The sequence below is a fragment of the Tasmannia lanceolata genome, unplaced genomic scaffold, assembly GCF_043159265.1.
Source record: "Tasmannia lanceolata isolate RefF3 unplaced genomic scaffold, GAP_Taslan_0.1 ptg000019l, whole genome shotgun sequence".
Lineage (NCBI taxonomy): Eukaryota > Viridiplantae > Streptophyta > Magnoliopsida > Canellales > Winteraceae > Tasmannia > Tasmannia lanceolata.
The window spans coordinates 21921075-21942125 of NW_027518696.1; the positions used below are offsets into that span (position 1 = coordinate 21921075).

Sequence of the window (21051 nt, forward strand, 5' to 3'; positions counted from 1 at the left end):
TAGGGTGGAGAATTTCGTGTTGGGTATCCCTATTGATCTTGAGGGTTTGTTCTAGGATCCAGTACTATCCAAATGTGGCTCTAAACAAGAACCACTACAAGATAGAACAAAACCCCAGAACGGGCCCACAGGTTGTTCCTATGTATCCCGTTCAATGTGCGATCCAATCATCGCACCCACTCTTCTTGCTTAGGTTCCACTACCCAGATGACCAAGATAAGTCATCTCACGACACGTGCATGTAGGCAAGGATGGTGCATGTTGTATACAGGAAGAGATGTCCAATCTCAGGCCCAACCAGGAACTATTAAGGTCTACCATATTTCCTTGCTCCCTAAGATCTGTGAATCCTTGAGCATGGCATTCCTACTTTGCTACCTAAGGACGAATATATGTCAAAAAGTAAGTACATAACATATATTATATTGAATAATACCCATAATATGTCATGAAATGAAACTTCATTGATACTTTAATTGAAAGGAAATACAAAATACACTGACTTTTAGGGCACTAACTCTAACAAGGTGGTAAACTAAGAAGTTTTCTTGAAATGGATAAACTAAGATGTTGTGAATCATTTTGAGATAATTCAAACCCGTATAGTCACTCGAAAATCGGACAAGTGGCTGGAGAGTTATGACTATGTTAGTGAATTGTGTCCGTTGGTCCATGAGCTACTCGTCTTTTGAGTTCCAAGTTACTAGGTTGAATATGAAAGTTCCTAAACTGTTTAGTGGGATAGCTTGAGCATTTTTTTATCAAGGGGTCCTCCTGTAAAGGTTGCAACCATTTGTAAAGAGGGTGTCAATACGCATGGGATCAAACTTCGTTGGGTGCGTTTAGGCTCTTTTACCCATGAGGTCTAGGTCATATGGTGTGTGACTATTTATGCTTGGAATTATCTGAATATCAAACGTATTGTGTTGGTTTATGAAAACATTTGAAAGGAAAGTTCAGTGTATTGAACTGAATGACTGATACTTTGGTATCCCTAGCTAGTGGGTAAAATGGTTGAAAGATAGGTAATACTTGATACTACAGTATCCCCAGCCACTAGGTAAAATGGTTGACATAAAGGAAATGTTTGATACTACGGTATCCCCTACCACCGGGTAAAATGGTTGAAATATTGGAGATATTTGATACTAGGCTATCCCAACCATTGGGTAAAATGCTTGAAAGGTAGGAAATGGCTGAGTGGTTTTTAAAGGTAGGAAATGTGGGGCAATGGCCCCAAGAAGGGAGTCCTCGTACTGCGGGTTAAAGCAGTATGTTCACATGATACACAGTTCGAGTACCTAAGTTAGCCATGTGTGTGTCTATTTCATGGCCGGTGGATGGTCGGATGTACTGTTGTTACTTGCTTCGTTGGCCTTGGCATGGCAAGGGGTTGCTATGATTTATTGATATGTTCAATACACGTGTTATACAACTGGATCCATGGGTTGGCATTGTGCATATATATATATATATATATATATATATATAGAGAGAGAGAGAGAGAGAGAGAGAAACGGTTTCTACACATGTGTAGATAAGTTATCTAAACACTAGCTTAAAATACAATGGAGGGCATATTGTTTGGGTGATCCAAACCATTCATTTGATTGGCCAAAAATGGACAGATTTGTGAAGGTTTATACACGTCCATTTTACCTCCACAAATCGTAGGATTGGGATGATCCTATGGAGCTGATTTTTTATGGACACCCTATCTATGTGAGGGCCAATTAAATGAATGGTTTGGATCACCCAAACAATGTGGGCCTCTACTGTATTTTAAGCTAGTGTGTAGATAACTTATCTACACATGTGTGTAGAAACCGTTTTCTCACACATGTATTACCTGGCCTCCACTGTATTTTAGCTAGCTAATATATATTACCTGGCTTGGTGATCGGAGGTATTGTTCTTGTTTGCTTTACTTTGGATAATATAAGGATTTCAATGCTTTACTGATATGTTCTATTCATGTACTGTGTCACACTAACATCTGTTAATGTTTGTTTACTCATTGTTGTATGCTTTGGCCTCGCCATTTTCTTTTGGCATGGTCAGACTTGCTAAGTGTCTCCATATTACCATACTGGGCTTTTATCTCACCCCGTTGATTATAATTTTATAGACCTTGGGAGCTACTTTTGACGGAATTAGAAGGATCGCCCAATAATGATTAGTTGTCTGTGATACTTGCTGGATATTATAGCCTTGCACATCTGTGGTCCTTGTCTACCGGTGTGCGACACAGTCTCGTGCCTGGCCATGGGCTCGCTTTTGGGCGTGACAACTGACAAGCACCATAGGTTAGTTTCTTAATTATAATTTCTTGACCTGAGAAATCAATTGTTACATCGAAAGTTTCCAAAGACGGTGGGATACAGTGAATGATAGTGGACATACAAGAATCGTATGATCTGTCTTCCTTTTCTATTGTTCTCTCTATCTCCTCCTACATCTACTTAAAATATTACATGTAGCTTTTCGATATGCTATGTTCGAGGAGAAGGCAAATCAATAGCTGGCAACTAGATGTCAAGCTTGAAATTAAAGACTGCTATTTGAAGCAATCCGTTCCCAAATCGATCCATTCTTAGGCTTGTTGACGAAGACAGATTGGGCAAATTTAAGGTTAGAGTTTCATCCCCAATTTTTTGGGTGCTGCTTTTCTATTACTCCTCTCCCATTCCACCCTTAGGTGAAATTTTAAACAGCCGAGCGAAAAAAACAAACCGCTGAAAAGATCAACACTACACAAAAACCAGACTACATGCAAACTAATATCCATAAAGAGAAACCCTGAGACAAGTCAAAGCACGATCATGAATGAGTAGAAAATTCCAAATATGGAAAGGCTAACATAAAATGCCAATGCACTCAAAGCTCAAGGGTCACTTTGGATACTTCTAAATATTATTTTCACATAAAATGCCAAATAAGGAAAAGGCTTACACAAAATTCCAATGCACTCAAAGCTCAAGGGCCATTTTGGATACTTCTAAACATTATTTTCATATAGTATATATTCTTTATACATATATATATATATATATATATATATATATATATATATATATATATATATATATATATATATATATATATACATACACACATAGAGAGAGAGAAGGATCTGGACAATATCATTAGATGGATTGGCAATGGGTGATGGCTAATGGCTACATCAAGAAGCTGAAAATTGCATAGCGAACATTGGATTGACAATGGTGTAACCACCATCTACTAAAAGATTGTGACCACTCACATACTTGGATTCATCACTTCCCAAATACAGGGCAGCATTAGCAATGTCTTCTGCTTTAAGATAGACCCCCTTAAGATTAGCAGTAACCTCCATTGCCTTCTCAAGCTCTTCACCCTTTGGCTCAAGGTTTCTCTCAGCCAAAGCGGTTGCCACCAAGTAAGGAGAAACACAATTTACTCTAACACCAAAACGCCCGACCTCAACAGCCGTGTTCTTTGTGAGCCCGACTACCGCGTGCTTCGAGCATGTATAAGCATGAGTACCGATCGCACCTATGACCGAAGCAACACTAGCTGTACTAATTATGCTGCCACGACGGGCCGGGATCATGACCCGAGCGGCGTGCTTGATACCCAAGAAGACACCTGTTACATTCACACTAAGTACTCTTTCAAAATCGGCCTTCTCATTGTTAATAATGCTTTGCTTGAATGGGTCTGAGATGCCCGCATTGTTAAACATAATATCAAGCTTCCCATACTTGGTAACGACATTGTCGACAGCACTTCGGACGTTTTCTTCGTCTGAGACATCACAGTGGATGAAGGAATCGGGGGAGGCAAGGTCTTTGCTAACTAATTGCCCCAAATCGTCTTGGACGTCGGCTATGACCACTTTGGCACCGTGCCGGTGGAACAATTTGGCTGTGAATTCACCAATGCCACTTGCCCCACCAGTAATCAGTGCCACCTTGCCTTCTAGCCTATAAAACAAAGTCAATAGTGTTTGAGGAAAATAATCACTTTAGAGAAGCTAGTAATAATCCTAATAGGAAATATGTAAGCATTAAAGAAGAGAATACATGAGATTAACACTTTGGGAAAAGCCAACAAGTGATTCTGCTAAAATAAAATAATATTCTCATCTGAAATGTTCTACTCCTGTTTCATTTTACTAGAGCATCTCTCTCTGTGGTCTGAAATTCTTCAAACAAGACAACTTTTGTGAATTTTGCTAGGCTGGATTTAGAAAAAGCAATGCTGATATTATTTGCCCAAGACATTGATGTTGTGAAGTGCACACTGATGCTTGATGGAAGAATATTATCAATCCAAAATTAAATATGTAAAATAAGAGAAAATATGTAAATAATTACAAATTATATGGAAAAAGATGACATTAACTTTTGTGAAGGAAAATAAAATAGAAAATTTTCAAATATAATTTTCTATAGCAAAAACAAATTGTTTTATTACATAGCGTCTGTTAGTGTATATGCCCTAAAAGCCAATGTATTCTTTGTATTGACATTAGTTTATTAGTAAATGGTTTATTTCATGACATCTATTGGGTATTTATGTTTGAATGTACGTGATATTCTTACTTTGTGACACATGTTCTTCCCTCGGCAGCAAAGTAGGAATATCATGTCACAGATCCTAAGGGGCGGAGAGATATGATATCCAGCTCTTTGAAGACCTTAAAGGTTCCTGGTTGGGGATGAGACTAAATAACTTTTCCTGTATACAACCAGCATTAGACCTGCCTCCATACACGGATTGGAGTGGTTTATTTCGACCACTGCAGTAGTGGACCGTAAGGAGGCAGAATTGGTGTAGTGAATGGTTCACACAATGAACAGTATCATTATAGAATAGCTAGCGGACATGAATAATGATAAGGTTTTTCTGCCCAGACATGACCCTTTTATTTGTCTTTAGACTTGAGGGGTCATATTGGTTTGTGGGCCCACTCTATGGCTTTAGTCTGTATAATAGTGGCTCTGGGTACATGGGTATGGGTGCTAGGGTAACCCATAGATCAATAGGAATGCCCGAAATGGAATCCTACACCTCTTTCGAAGAGGAAAGTCATCTACAGTTTCAGTCACTGTAGAGGGCCTTTAAAACTGCCTCACCGGGCGATTGATAAATGGTTTATCAACGGTTTTTCCAAAATACTTGTGTGTGTGTTTTAAAGGATTTGCAACTGCATTTGTGGGCCCAAGATATATGATTGGAAGGTATATCATTGGGTGGGCTCAGAGGGTAGTGATTGTCCACCTCCCGTAGGACCTAGCCCGGAAGATGAGGATTGGAGAAAGGACGTATAGATAAGGTGTGATTAGGGGTATTGAGCGATATTACGGTCATCCACAGGCTAACATCCTGTTGGGGACCATTTGCCCAATGCGTCCATAGTGCGACTACAGAGTGAGGTTGCAGTGAGGCCCATCCTGGGTTCTGCAGGATTGACCGTCGGATCCCACGACGATCACATGTCGCTTGACCCATGACAATCCTTGGAGGATAAGGATCTTGGATTTATAGATTGCACGGATGGATGAGACTCGTTTTATGTGATACATGGACAATTTACACTATATATATAGTGTATTTGGTTTTGTGCATATATGGTGCATGTTATCTAACTTATTAATGAGATTAATTAATTAGCAAATGGATAAATCGGATATTGATTTCCTATTGGTTGGTTACTTGGCTAATATGCTTGGCTGAGTTGAATACAAGTGATAAGAAGTAAAAGAGAGAAAGTTTCCTAAAAAATCTATATTGATAAATTATGGAATTAATTGTGAAAAAGGAAATCATGGTAAACTTGGAAAAGGATATTGTAGACACCCTATTTTGTCAAGACAGGACTAATGATAGGTTGTTGCGATGACGGATCCTATGATGAGTCATGAAGCTTCTCTGGCCTTTCTCTCGATATATCTGTCAATATTTCTCTAGGTTGTTCCAAGACACAAAGTTACCCAAACCAACCTAACAACTACGACACCCAATACCCAAAACAACCTACAACCAAGCCTCCATCCAGAACCATCCGAGTTCACCAAAACCTTCCAAAAGAGCCATGAATAAGTAAAAAAAAGGTCTCAAGGATACATCTCGATAGCTCGGCAGCCATTTTTTATAGCAAACACAACATCCTGAAGATCCAAACGCCGAAACTCAACAAAAGCTCTACCGGAAGCCATTTTTTGGAATCGGAACCACCTTTCGGTCACCAGAAACCACTTATTTGGAACCGGAAACCACTTTGGCTACCAGGAACAACCTTCTTAGATCCAAAAATCATATGTCAAGCAACCCCCAAACCAGAATCAACAACTGGGAACTCGATACCAACTTCCAGAAACTCAAAACCCATTTTCAGAACCCGGAAACCACTTTTGGCCACGAGGAACAACTTTCTAGGAGTTGGAAACCACTCTCGGTTACCAAGAAATACTCCTTTGGAACCAAAAATCGCATTTTGCTACCAAGAATTTCATTTGAAACCAGAAACCACTTATCAGCAACCCAGAGCAATTGACCGTGTTTCAGTCACAAAAAACCATAAAGTAACTACCAAAAGTTACTTTTTTCACTGCCCAAGATCATTTTCCGACAACTAGAGATCAGTTTTGCTTTGTTCTTTTGTTTTCTTTCCCAAAGGGTTTCCGCGGAAACCCCGCTTTTTTCTGTGGAAACTCGTTTTTTCGCTTTTTTGTTGTTTTCCTCATAAAACTTTTGAAGTGACGTGGAAAATAAAAATAAAGACGTGGAAAATGAAGTTTCTATCACTTTCTCGCATTTTATTTCCGAGCCAAAGTATCGGAATAGGTACTTTTCCGCGACTTTTCTCACCCTAGAGCTTGAGACCTCCTTCTGTTCTCGCTAGGGCTTGAGGAAAAAACTCACCATCGTCGCCCTAGCCCCTCCCTCTGCAAGCACAGACCTCTCCGGCATCTCCTCCTCCCTGGTAGGACACTCTCTCTCCCTCTCTCTCTCTCCTCTCTTTCATTTTTTCCTGGTTTCGTTTTTTCGTTTTCTAGTTTCCATTTCATGGTCTCCCTCTTCTCTCTTTCCATTTCGTTTTACAGATGAGTTATGGTTTTATAGATTAGGGTTTTGGGTTTTATCTTTAAGGCTTTTGATACAGATTAGGGTTTTGGGTTTTATTTTTACGGTTACATATTTAAGGCTTTTGATACAGATTATGCCTTTTTATTATTTCAGTTTTGATAAGGGTTTGGAGATTTTTTTAATTAGATTTATAGCTAGGTTTTTAATTTTTGATCTAGGGTTTTTTCTTACAGAATAGGGTTTAGGGTTTAATAGATTACAAGCCCCTTTCCATTTCTTCCCTAAAGACAAGGTGAGTTTGGCCCTTTATCTTATTCTGACTAGGCATTTTCAGCTTAAGCTTTTTCATCACTTTCTTCTACCAATGGATTTATCCAGTTTTGATTATAGGTTTGTTGGTGGTCGTTTGTTTATTTGCTGATTTATTTGCTTATATAGCTCATTTATGTTTCACAGGTTGTCTGATTTATATAGCTCATTTATGTTTTACAAGCTGATTTATTTGTAGTTTTTATATCAAGTCTATGTTGGTTGCTTGATTTATATCTTGGCAACTCTATATTTGTGACAATTTGATTGGCATTGTTATTGTCCAGCTTTTGTTTGTGAAAGTTTTTTTTTTCGTTTTGATTGACTTGAGAGCGTTGGACCCACTTATTTTAGACTAGGTTCTATGTGGGCATCATTCTGCATATTAGTTTGTCACAGTTTCTGTTTAACAGGTTTCTATTGAGTTTCCCTGCAACAAAACACATATTTCTGTAGTTTCTGTTAGTTTCTGTCAGCTTTCTGTGCAACGAAATGCTCATCAGACAAGTTTTCTGCTAGGTTTCTTTTCCTTCCCTTTCCTTTCTGCCACGTCAGTTTCCTTCCCTTCCCTTTCCTTTCCTTTCCCGACAAGAGAACAGAGCATTTGGGACACCGAAACAACCTTTTAAAAACCGACAAGCATCCCTACATCCAGAAAACCACTCTCAGAAACCAAAAATCAATTCCTGATGCCCTGAAACCCCAGTCGGGCTAACCAAAACCCAACTTTGGTGGACCCTACCCTTCCCTGCGATTTTAAAATCGCAAAGGGAGGTCTCCTTGTGATTTTAAAATCACAGAGGGAAGTGTTGCTGCAATTTTAAAATCGCAGCTGGAGGTCTCCCTGCGTTTTTAAAATCTTAGGAGGAGGTCCCCTTCGATTTTCTTTAGAAAATCTATAAAAGGAGACCTCCTCCTCATTTATCATCCACTTCACATCCCTCTCACCCCATTTCACTTTGCTTTGGTTTTTCACCCCCCTTTTGATATTCACACCCCTTTAGCATATTAGCACCCCTCCTTTGATAATAACACACCTTTAGTTTTAGGCACCCCCTCTTTTTGTTCTCACACCCTTTTCCTCTTTGGTTTTAGAAAAACCTAGAGAGAGAAAGAGAGAAATTTAGAGAAGTTTGGGGAGATTTCCAAAAACTAATCCTAACTACTTTCTTCCAACTTCTAATATACCAGCGGTCGTCGGAGTTTTGCCGAAATGTCCTCTGATAAACCACCAGGCGTCGGAGTTCTGCCGAATTTATGAGGATTTGGAGCAACACCAACCCTTGATTTGGTAACTTTACAGCACAAATTCGGTAGCAGGTTGCTACAGGGTTTGGGAATCCTTTTGGCCCTAAACCCTATAGCCTGAATCCCCTCCATTTTCAAAGATAGGGTTCTTTTCTTTCTCATTATCCCACCACTCTGTCTCAGGCCCCACCATAGGTCGTGAGAGATAGGCTCCTAAGGTGTTGGACAAACGGAAAGAACTAAACTCATTTTCTTTAATTGCAAACTCGGTAGCGGTTAGGTACGAGGTTTGGGGATCCATTCGGCCCCAAACCCTATAGCCTAAATCCCCTCCCTTTTCCAAAATTAAAATATTTTCTTTAAATTTTGTCATTTACTTTCAAAAATCAAAATAAGGGTAGTTATAAGATTTGGGGATCCTTTTCCCCGAGGTCATATAATACAAATCCTATTTCCCTATATATTTGGGAGCAAAAGACCCACTTTCCTAGCGGACCGGTTGGTGGGTTGTTTGTACAAAATTTTGGCCAAAGTTCTGGCGGACCGGTTGAAGGTAGTGCTCCCATATGTGATTTCAGCTAATCAAAGTGCTCTCATTAGTAAGAGGCAAATCCTGGATTGTTCTCTTATAGCAAATGAAGTGATTGATTCTTACTCAAGAGCCGGTGAAAAGGGGGTTATTTGTAAACTTGATAAGGAGATGGCGTATGACAAAGTGGAATGGGATTGTCTGGACTATCTTCTTGGGAGGATGGGTTTTGGTAGTCGGTGGAGATGATGGATCAGGAAGTGTATTTCTTCGGCTTGGTTATCTATTCTTATTAATGGAACCTCAAAAGGTTTTTTCAAGTCTTTTAGGGGGTTAAGCCCAGGGGATCCTCTATCTCTGTTCCTATTCCTTATCATCTCAGAGACCCTCTGTAGATTGATGCATAAAGGCTCTTATAGGGGCTATTTGGAAGGATTCTCTATTGGAAGTGAAAAGGTAGAAGTGTCAATTCTGCAGTTTGCTGATGACACTCTTGTATTTTCGGTGCCTGATTATGGAAAGATTCTGAATCTTAAGGCAACTCTTAGATGTTACGAGCTGATTACATGGCAACAAACCAATTTATTGAAGTCGAGAATGTATGCTATTAACTCATCATCAGAAGAAGAGGCAGTGAATTATGCAAAAATGTTGGATTGCAAGGTGGATAGTTTTCCTTCGATGTATTTAGGACTCCCTTTGGGGGTAGGTAGAGCAAGCAAATCTCTTTGGGTCCCTATTGTGGAAAGAATTGAGAAAAGATTGGAAACGTGGAAAAGAAATCTTGTCTCTAAAGGACAGAGGTTGACTCTTGTAAAGGCGGTGTTGGCCAACATTCCAGTCTATTATTTGTCTATGTTTAAATGCCCGGTTAGCGTGGCTCTGAGAATAGAACAGATTCAACGTCGATTCCTATGGGGCGGATCAGAACAAATGGGAGAAGGTTTGTTTACCGATAAAGTCTGGAGGCCTGGGAATTAGGAGAATTAAAGGTTTTAACCGAGCACTATTAAGCAAATGGCTTTGGAGGTTTGGGGAGGAACAAGCATCTCTGTGGGTCAAGGTGATTGGAAGTAAGTATGGGTATAGGGAAGGCAGATGGGAATCTGATGATTGATGGGTAAAGAAGGGGGTAACGATGTGGCGGGATATCTTACGTATCTCTCATGACTTCCAGAAGGGAATTCGCTTTAAGGTTTATTCCGGGGATCGAATTAGATTTTGGTTAGATGTGTGGTGTTCGATTGAGCCTCTAGGGATTATGTTTCCAAATCTGTTCTTGGTGGCAGCTAATAAGAATGCGCTAGTTTGCGAATGTTTTGATCGTATAGATTTTAAAGTGATATGGAGCCCGAAGTTCAGGAGGAACTTCTTTGATCGTGAATTAGACTCTATATCTCAGCTTCTTGATTTAATTGAAAAATGCTATATTAAGAGGAGCAGTTCGGATAGAAGAATTTGGACTTGGAATTCCTCCGGGCTCTTTTCTGTTAAATCTTTCTATTTTCATTTTTCTCCATCTCTGAAGACTCTCTGACAACTAAGATTTGGAAATTGCAGTGTCCCCCTAGGGTATGTTTCTTTGTATGGGCGGTTTGCTGTGGCCGAATTCAAACCATCGATTTCTTAAGAAGAAGAGGCATGATCCTAATGGACCATTGTCCCCTTTGTATGGAGGATGGAGAATCTATAGAACATTTGTTTACTCATTGCAGGGTAGTGAAAGTGATTTGGGGGCATATATTATCGAGGTTTGGTATATGTTGGGTATTTCCAAAATATATTTCTGAGGTTGTTAATAGCTGGGAATTCGTTCCGTGGAAAAAGAAAGGAAAGGTATTATGGAGGTTATGCCTTGTGGCATTGTGGTGGGTTATATGGAAAGAAAGGAATAACAGGGTGTTTGTGGGAGATGCCAAAACACCCTATTGGCTTTATATTAAAATTATCGGTTTAACTATCCTGTGGGCGAGAAGTATTCCATTATTTAGATTTGTATCAGCCTTTGAGCTCTGGGAGGGTTGGCAGATAATCTGCTCAAAAGCGGAAAGAAGCGATCCAATTATTCAGCTATGGGTTCCTCCGCCTCCTGGTTTTCTAAAAGTAAATTTCGATGGATCTTGTCTTGGAAACCCAGGCCCGGCCGGAATTGGTGGTTTATGTAGAGATAGTCTTGGCGAGGTGGTGTGGGCTTTTTCTGGCCCAATCGGTATTACTGACTCATCTGAAGCTGAAGTTAAAGCGGCGTTCAGTGGCATTATGCGAATAGAATTAGATCAGCTGAATTCGGTGATTGTGGAAGGAGACTCGGCCAATGTAATTAGTTGGTTGTCAGGTTTGGCGGCCCCTCCATGGAGGTTCCTTAGTCTTTTTGAGGAAATTGAGGATTCTTGCTCAGGTTCTTCAATAGTATTCAAGCATGTAAAAAGATCGGCTAATGGGGAGGCGGATTCTTTAGCTAGATCTGGTATTCCTAGAGTAGGGTTAGAGTGGTTTGATTTTTTGCCGCCATGAGAATTCCCTTGTATTTTTGTTTTTCTCTTTTCTATTGTACAGTTAGTGGGCCTTCTCGGTTCCCCTTTTTAATCTAATCATTTACCATTTCAAAAAAAAAAGAAAGACCCACTTTCCTTACTTTACTTTCTTCCTTTCTCTTTAAGTTCCAACTCAAAAATAAGCTTAACCACAATAAGAGTTATAAATCAATTTTGCTCAAGTTTTCCCACATCCACCAATTCAAGTCAAGCACCGGGTTTTCCTGGGCATGATGGGCGCATAACACCTTCCCCTCATGTAACCATATCCCTTACCTAGATTTTTGTCAACACCATGGCGAAAACAGAGTTAACCAAGGGCCTAGGCCTCAAACTAGACGGCAACTTTGATTTTCGCCTTCTCATGAAATTCAGATTCTTATCCCAAATTCACCAGAAATGCAGATTGTGGGTCCTAGGCCCAAACCTAGGTGGCAACCGTGAGAACCTCTGTTTCCCATGAAATTTGGATATTTATCTCAAATTCCCATGAAACGTAGCCACAAACACACCCCTAACAAAAAGAGAACAAGAGAAAAATAACAAAACACATACCCGAGTGTGTTAGCGAGGACTCCAGGAAGGAACCCGCCCGACAACCATCGAGAAGGCCCCCGCCCGGGATCCACAGATACATGGACATCTTTGGATCTATATAAACACTACCAAATTCGCTTTTCACCACTTTTGCACCAATATGGCAAAAAATGTCCAGTACTCTCTCTCCTTCCAGATATCCCAAAACCCAGAACTTTCTCTCTCACCTTCTTTGATCTCCACATCCCCATTTTAGTTTAGAACTAGAACTAGAAGAAAGGTTCTTCAATCCTCTTGTCTGATGCAATCAAAAGGAAGCCACTAATTCAACTTCCGGGGCATCGTTCTTTGAGAAAGAGCGAAGCTAAGCGAGGAGTAGATCAAGCAGGCGTTGTCAATTTTGACAACACTTTAATACCATCTTTGTGCTTTGTTTTTTAATTTTCATCACCATCAGCACATCTAGACTCTAGGGATCTTAAGATAAGGCAAGGGATTTAAAAAAAATTGTTTGTATAAGATTTAGGACTTTTCGCTGCACCTAAATTCCCTTGGATGATCGGGCTTCATCCGATCCCTAACCAATTGCGTCGAGTGTTAGACCTATCAACAATGTATTCTACAAAGGTGGAATTTATAGACAATTGGAAAGGGGGTTTTCCAAATGTTTAATTCCTCTTTTGAATGTTTAATTCGGTATATAGAGCATTTAAGCAATCAAACAAGGTTCTAGAAATAAAAGTAGAGGGAGATTAATTATCACAAGGATACATATAAATAGGGTATAAATCAAGAAAAAAAAATTCATAAAATTGCCATTCAAAAAAATATCTCATAAAATATTTCTAAAAGAATAACAACAAATCATAAAAAAACTTCGAAGGAAAATCTCTCAAGATATAAGAAAATCTTTATTCCATGCGATACTCATGAGACAGTTTTAATAGAGTAGGTGTGTGTCTCCCTCGCATATAAGGGAAATGATATATTTATAATATTCTTTATGGGAGACATATTTATAATCTCTTCATGTAAAGTAGTTTTTTTACATTACCCATCATATTTGAGCATGTGATTAACTATCTTTAGCCTCTAATGAGACTTTAAATGTTGGGTTAGTAAAATAAAAATCAAATGGGATTAACTTCTTAAGATGGGATATTCTTGGAATGTGTTTTTATAAGTCCACTAAAGAGGGTTTTATCTTTAGTTGGGGGATTAATTCTAAAGAAGGAATTAGGGCTCTTTTGCTATAAGAAAAGAGGGCTTCTTTCTCTCCAAGGGTTTTCTTCTTCTTCTTCTCTTGAAAGAGCTTGATCCAAGGTTGTGGCTCCTTTTATGGTGCTTTTTGGGTGGTGAAGACATTGTAAAAAGGGAGTTGGGTTTCTTGCTTGAGTTTCAAGAATAGGATGTTCGTAGGGTTTCTAACAATGTCGGAGAGGTAAGAGTTTTCACCCTTGTTTGTATTTTCCCATCATAGATAGTGAATCTTTACTTTCCGGATTGCCTCTGGGTGTAGGCCATGTGCTGAACGACGTAAAACTCTTGTGTTTCTTGATTTCTTGTTTGCTTTCTTTATTTCACTACATACTTGATTTGTTGCACATGCTCGTTTGGGCTAATTCCTTGGGTCACACTAAATTACCAACACTTTCCATCTATGTTTACAACAGTAGCAACATCTATTTCTCCACTTACAAGTCTGGCCCTTTTTGAGGGGAAAGCCACTAGCAGCAAGAAAGTTGTCTCTAAGAATGCTTCTCCTTTTGTTCTCAGCAGTAGCTCAATTGTTTCCAAATCTGCCCTAATCCCTTCAACTAGGACAGTTCAACACTTGGGAATTGGGATCTATGTTTGTAGGTGAATCTATTTCACTTGCCACTTCAAATGATAAGGAAAAAGTTGATGAGCTGATTATAGAATGGCTGTCTATTTAAAAAGATGGGGAGGTTATCTGTGAGGGCATAATAGAAAGCCTAACATAAAAGTGCTAGAGATGAGAATTTAACCAGGTGCTTTACTCCTGGAGACAGTATCCAATGACGATAGAGGCCAGAAGATTGAGGCCAGATGAGTATGGAGAGAACCACCTAGCCCCCCTATAGTTCACAAACACACCGCTCCTAGGGGCCCTTCCTCAACAAGAGGAGCACCATCTAAGCTCCCATCTTTAGTAAGTTTACTAGAGGGCATGAACCTCTTTGAAGAAAGAGTTCTAGCCCTCTTTGAAAAAGTTAGAGAAGATACTTTTCAGGCTTCCTATTCTAAATGACAAAAAAGGTATTGAAGCTAGTACAAATGATCTCATTGAAAATTCAACCTGGCCATGATTAAGGCTTGATATAGAATGAGTGAGGTGGCAGGTTTCCTGGGTCATGATGCCCATGTCTTAAGCTGCATGAGAGACTATTAGCTCTGTTATTCCTCTTATTTACTGTCATCTTTTTTGTTTTGTTAGGGTTTTTACTTTTTTCGACCTTGAGGCTAGGAGACTTGCTGATGGGGACCCATTCTAAGGTCCAAATTTTAATTTTTAGGCATCTTTTAAGTCTCTTAAGTTATACTATGGGTAAAACGGTCCTTTTTTACTAATATCGCTTGGTTTCTTTGAATTATGAGTGTTTTAAATAGGCCCCACAAATATATTATGGAAATTTTAAGTGGGGAAAGACTTTTTAAGTCATTAGAGGGTATTTTTGTCCAAAAGTGTTAGGTTTTTTTCTGAAGGTTTTAGAACTTTCTAGTTCTCTACTTTTTATTATATATTCCAAGTCTCGAGGCACTTTTCATATAGCTATGATGAAAGAATGATGAATGATGACTAAAAAAGATTTGGAGTTTTTCCTCTTGTATGGATGTTATGCCTATGAACCGGTTGTGCCATGCCTTGGGTTTTGGTTGATGAGATTCTGACCTAGCTATCTGTCTCTTTTATGTATTTTTATATTTTATGCTACAAATTGCCTTCTCGGGAACCCCAAACCTCAATTTGTCTCTCCCCAAAACTTCTCTTGCATTATTGTCACCAACCCTCTACACAAAACCCATAAATAACCCATTTAAAAAAATTTCCTGACCTTTGAAACATCATTCAAATCCATCATTATCATGCGTCTCAATCATTTTGCCACAAACCTCATTTCACACCTTCCGGGCATCCTTTGTCAGCTTCTCGGCATATATCTGCACTACTCCAAACCTATCCTAAACCTTCTAGAAATACTTTCCCAAACCAATTTTAGAACTCAAACCTTTAATTTTTACCCATCCTTTTCGACCCCAATGACTATATCATAGATCTAATCTACATAAGATTTGATATCAGAGCTAAATATTTGTTCAACCTTCGATCATCCCTCATCACTTGCACTCTGCTTGTATGTTTCATATCATACATAAAATTTTGGTGATCCACCCCGACGCTAGGAGGCTTGCACTCTGCTTCACAAATTTTTACTAACAAGTTTCTAATTAGTTGCCACTTGAAAGTAGGAATTTTATCCAATAAGTTTGGGTTTAGTTGCCCACGAAAATAGGGATTTTTTCTAAGAAGTTTGAGGTTTAATTGAGCCTGAAACTCTTGGCTTTTTCGGCTTTCAATTCACAAGCTTGGAGAGTTAACAAGTTGCCATTGAAATGGCTTATTTTAATCTGCAAAAACGTAACAAATAAAGTTTGCAAAAATAGGATGAATATGAGAAGAGAGCTCTTATTTTCTGCCAATATATAAAATAAAATAAATAGCTTTTTCTCTGTTTTGATTTCTACAGCCTTGGTTTTCACCTTTCTGAAGTTCTCTCTGTTTTCTTGTTTTTCATTTTCTTCTATTGGTTTTGGGTTTTAATCTGCAAGATATATGATAAGAAAGGTTTTGACTTTCTTTAATCTCCATCAAACTAAAATTTTCTTCTCTCTGTTTTAATCTCTAATCAACACCACTGATCTAGTGTGCCACCACCAGAGCAGATAAATTGCTTTGGTCCCCAACCCTAAACCTAACAAGGATCCTATCGCTCAATCAAGTTTAGATCAATGGTTAGGATTGTCGGATTTTCTGGCCCTCCAATGCAACAGCCTAGATGAAACCAGGCAGTTGCCACATGTACAATGGGCAGCTGAGAAAAGAAATTCTCAATCAAACTTTCTCTACACATGAACAAAACTTCTTGAGTTTTGTGAGTTTTGCTTCTGCAGTAATAAATTATCTAGGGAACTTCGCAGAAAGGCATTTTTCCGGAGATTTTTGCACAAGAGAACAGCCACCTCGGACGAATTAAATTAATAAAACAAAATCTGGTGAATAGTGCACCTGTGTGGCTGTTCTCTCATGCAAAAGTCAGACGTGAAATGCCTTCATGTGAAATTCCCTATCAAATCCCAATTTTTTTTATATATAATATGGTGTTTTCTTATTGCATCAAGACATTTACATGAATGAATTTTCCATGAACGTTGGGTATTGGAAAATATTTCATCAGATTTGCTTGAGCTCTCTGATAACTCTTATATTTTGTTGCTTTCAAATAGAGGCCAGTTTATGAGAAGCTTTTTTCTTTTAGCCGGCCACCAATCTATTCAGCCATTGCTCATCCAAAGTGGCCTTTCTAACAATTGTTTGCCTACATTCTTTCTATTCTCCACATTCATTAACCATAATTTCATTTAGTTGGATGTTAAGATTGACTAATTTCTTTGATTTTTAACCATTAGATGGATGTTCAAGATCAATCAATAGAAGGTGGGACCCACCATTTTTAGCCATTAGTTGGATTTTAAGATTGACAAATTTCTTTTTTTAGCTATTATAGAAAAAATCAGAGTTTCATTTATGGCCAACCTTGCCTCGCTTTATGTTAATCTAATTATTTAAACTCCAGCCACATATTAATTGTTATAAACAGATTCTTCATACTTATTTTTCATTTATTGTATTACATAAAATCACAAATCTACACTATTAGGCTATTTTCTCCTATATGAATGCTATTCTTTGTGAAATTTTGTCAAAGTCTCTAGATAACCAAAATAGTTAATCTCTTCTCTACAGAGCATTTTGTGGGTTATTTACAATAGACATTCGGTCGATTTGTGCGATTATTTATTTATTTTTATTTTATTAAAATTTAGTGGACTGCTAGATTCACAGGCACCATTGCAAAAAAGTGGGGCAAAGGGCACCTCCATTGGTCAAATGCCATTTAAGATTATGATCGGAACTGTCTTAAATGGAATTTGACCAATGGGGACGCCCTTTGTCCCCTTTTTGTTGAGTCTCCAGATTTGAGGGATTTCAATAACCAACCGTTGACGTTGGCTTGTTATGTTTAAGCTTCTTTCGTGTTTATCTTTTATTTTTCTTTTGAGTATTCTTAATTCTAATTGGTTGTAGAATCCTGGTTGTGTTGAAACTTGAGATCATTGTAGACGTTTATATTTTCTCTTCTCTTAATGAAAACGCAGAGAACATTTCAAACAAATTTCGTACTCCGTACGAGGGACTGGTTCTCCCAAATTAACGAACCACCATTTCTTCTTCCCCTTATCTATTTCTAGGTAGCTATCAGTTTTTTGCAAGGGCGCCTGTGAATCAAGCATTAATTCCTCTAAAATTTATTATTTATATTATAAAACCAATGTTTGCCTCCCTAAAACAAATTCTTAGCTCCATCTCAGTATTCAAAGATCGGAATGTCTTTCATTTTATGAAAAAAGATAGTACTTTTAGCAGAGAAAAATAGTTATTGATGCATTCTTGAAAGCATGGGACAATAAGGAGGGCTAATACCTTCGTAGTAGCTCTCAGCCTCTCAAACAAGACGATATTTTATATGGGGTAAGTCCGTATAGTCTAGCATTTTTCAAAAGGTACTGTACGGCTAATACCACAGGGATGATCCGAACTGTCCATTTGATAGGCCACAACGTATATAGGTTGTGCCCGCAAAAATCATTTCCGTAGGATGATTCCAACCCTCCGATCTATAGAGGTTTCTATAGTATGAGGTTCCTCTATAGATTGGAGGGCTAGGATCATCCTATGGACATGATTTTTTGGACACAATCTTTTTACACTGTGGCCCATCAAATGGACGGTTTGGATAATCCTATGGTGTAAGCGGTACAGTACTTTTTGAAAAATACTGATAGATACTGGCTTACACCATATAAAACTAGAAACAAGAATAACCTTTAGAAAGTTCGGCAAAGAGGAGAAGAATACCTTCTAGCAACGTTAGGGAGAAGGGAGGTGCTTCCCATGGTTGAGGCCGTGTCACTACTCACAACTGATATGCCTTTGTTTCGTCGGTACACAACTGATGTATTTGTCTACAAAAGATTGCCTTTTATAGAAAAAGAAAAACCCACTCCTTTGCAGGATGAATAAAAGCATACACTTTTACGCGGGAACAGACAAGATAGAGTCATGCAAACCGGTTTTTTTAAAACCAAGTGCATCACGAGAGGCCAACAACCGCTTCCCTCACTTGAACGAAAATCATCAAAAAGTAAGGGCGGTGAAAAATTCGCCCCCTTGAAGGATAGATTCACCCCCAAAGTTTTTGGGGCATTATCTAAAAACATTGGTGCCCAACAACTGAATGGTTTGGGACTTTGGGTTGTATTTTCCAAAACATAGGCTCACCTACGAATGGAGGTAATACACATTAAGGCTCACCTATTATAGGGAACTACATACATCAAATAACTCATAAGCCTTAGAAAATTCATTGGGGCCACTTGTTGGAAGATCCAAACCGTTCGCGGTAAATAGGTTGTGTCCCACTTATTCTATTTTGGGAAGATCCAAGCCGTTCATTTGAGCCACTTTGTGTTGTTCCAAAGTCTTCTCTCGTGTTGAGCCACTTTGTTGGAAGATCCAAACCGTTCATTTGTTAAATCTCACTCTCTCCTGTCTTTCTACGCCCCACTTATCCTAGATTAACATTAATCCTAGAATTTTTTTTCACGGTTGCCTAACATGCCTAACTTTTTTGGTATGCATGGCAAAATTTGGTTGCTGGGTACCAATCGTCCAGGTCACACTCTCGGTTGTCAAATCATTTTCCCTCAAAATATTTTATCAGATTAATTTACTACCTTTGCGGCAAGAAACTATCTAATAAAAAGAAATTCTAACCTTAAAACAGACTCTTCTTTTTGAGTGTGACCGACATTAAACATATCAAATAAGTACTAAAAGTCAAGCCAAATGATCCACGTGAATCCTGTTCATTTTATGAGAACGGATTTCCTTGCTTGTTAAAAAATAATTTTAACAAGTACCCAAAGTTGCCTCGCGTCTCTCTCTCTCTCTCTCTGTCTCGGATTTTTCCCACACGTACTTTACCTAGAGGAATCTCGAGATTTTTGTCTCGATTTCTCCAGATAAACATTCCCATCGCGTCTGTCCCTTTTTCCATGATAATCTTTTTCTTTTTTTCTTTTCTTTTCACTTTGTCCCACAGCTTCTGTCTCTACCTAACCCACTTCTCTCACGTTTTTTCCCGATTACATCGCTTTTTTCCTCCAGAATAATCTACTTTTCCTTACCAAGATTTTTCTACTCATTCTCAATTTTCTAATCCTGATTTCCAATCTACTTTACAAATGTATCTTCTTCCATTTAAAGAAAAAAGTTTCAAAACGTATATTTTTTTGCTCAACTCGTGCATCACACCGGGCGTTCCATTAGCATGATAATAATAATAATATGGGAATTGCTAGCGTCCATCGCAAAAAGCATTTTGCGGCTGGTCTGTTGCACATCACACCAGCCACCTCGTTAATGGAGACAAAATCTGTAGTCTCCACACACGAGGTGGCTGGTCTGACATGCGACAGACTAGCCGCAAAACTGTTTTTGAGCTTGAGCTCATCTATTTTATATGATCTAGAGTGCCACAAAAACATGGGTCACACATTTTTTGAGGTAATCCAAAGCATTCATTTGGAAGGGCTTTACATAGATAGAGTGTGTACCAAAAATTAGGTCCATAGGATCATCCTAACCCATCCAAAAGTGGAGGGGAAAATGGACAGACACTGTTTATCGACAAATCTGCCTATTTTTGCCCTCCACTTTTGAAGGGGTTAGGATGATTGAATGGACTTGATTTTTGGCACACACCCTATCTATGATGGGGCCTTGCAAATGAATGGTTTGGATCACCACAAAAAATGTGGGACCCATGTGTTTGGGTACTCAAGCTCATATAAGCTTATATGAGCTCACTTTTTAAGGGGTTAGAATGATTCAATGGACTTGATTTTTGGTACACACCCTATCTATAATGGGGCCTTGCAAATGAATGGTTTGGATCACCACGAAAAATGTGGGACCCATATGTTTGGGCACTCAAGCTCATATAAGCTTATATGAGCTCAAGCTCAAGAATAATTTTCCCTATATATATTGAAATCCAAATGTGACAACCCAAGAGAGGGGGTGAATTGGTCAATTAGAAATTTTAGGCTTAATTAGGGGAAGATTAAAACTTAATCCACTTAATTAAGCACTAATTAATCTAACCCTTGTTCCAATAGGTATATCAGTAAAAACTAAGGTTTAGACATTCTAATCATGCACATTTGCTAACCCTTGTTCAAATAGACATTATAATACAATTGGGGTTTAAACATTTCAATCAAATGCATCTACTAACCCTTGTTCAATTAAAAGCACACATACAAGTTAGGGTTAGAGTTTACCAATCACCACACGTGTAAGAGAATGAGAGGAAGAGAGAAGGAACACAAGATTTATAGTGGTTCGGTCTATCACAAGACGTACTCCACTCTTCACGTCTACGTGCGAGT

General features: G+C 38.6%; 1 protein-coding gene across 1 annotated transcript; it reads right to left on the reverse strand.

The window, feature by feature from the left end:
* Positions 1-3130: 3130 nt before the first annotated feature.
* Positions 3131-18616, reverse strand: LOC143853393 (secoisolariciresinol dehydrogenase-like). The gene is made up of 2 exons (XM_077363149.1): positions 18455-18616; positions 3131-3968 (listed from the first exon to the last, which is right to left on the reverse strand). Exons 1-2 carry the CDS (start codon positions 18490-18492, stop codon positions 3185-3187), a joined length of 822 nt encoding a protein of 273 aa, XP_077219264.1. The 5' UTR covers positions 18493-18616; the 3' UTR covers positions 3131-3184.
* Between the last annotated feature and the right edge of the window lie 2435 nt (positions 18617-21051).

What these genes read in the sequence shown, in the direction of transcription:
- LOC143853393 (XM_077363149.1), bottom strand. Translation starts at nt 18,492, where the DNA reads ATGGGAAGCACCTCCCTTCTCCCTAACGTTGCTAGAAG. An exon ending in CTCCCTAACGTTGCTAGAAG is followed by an intron (nt 3,969 to 18,454) that starts GTATTCTTCTCC and finishes TTTGTTTTATAG; the next exon opens with GCTAGAAGGCAAGGTGGCAC.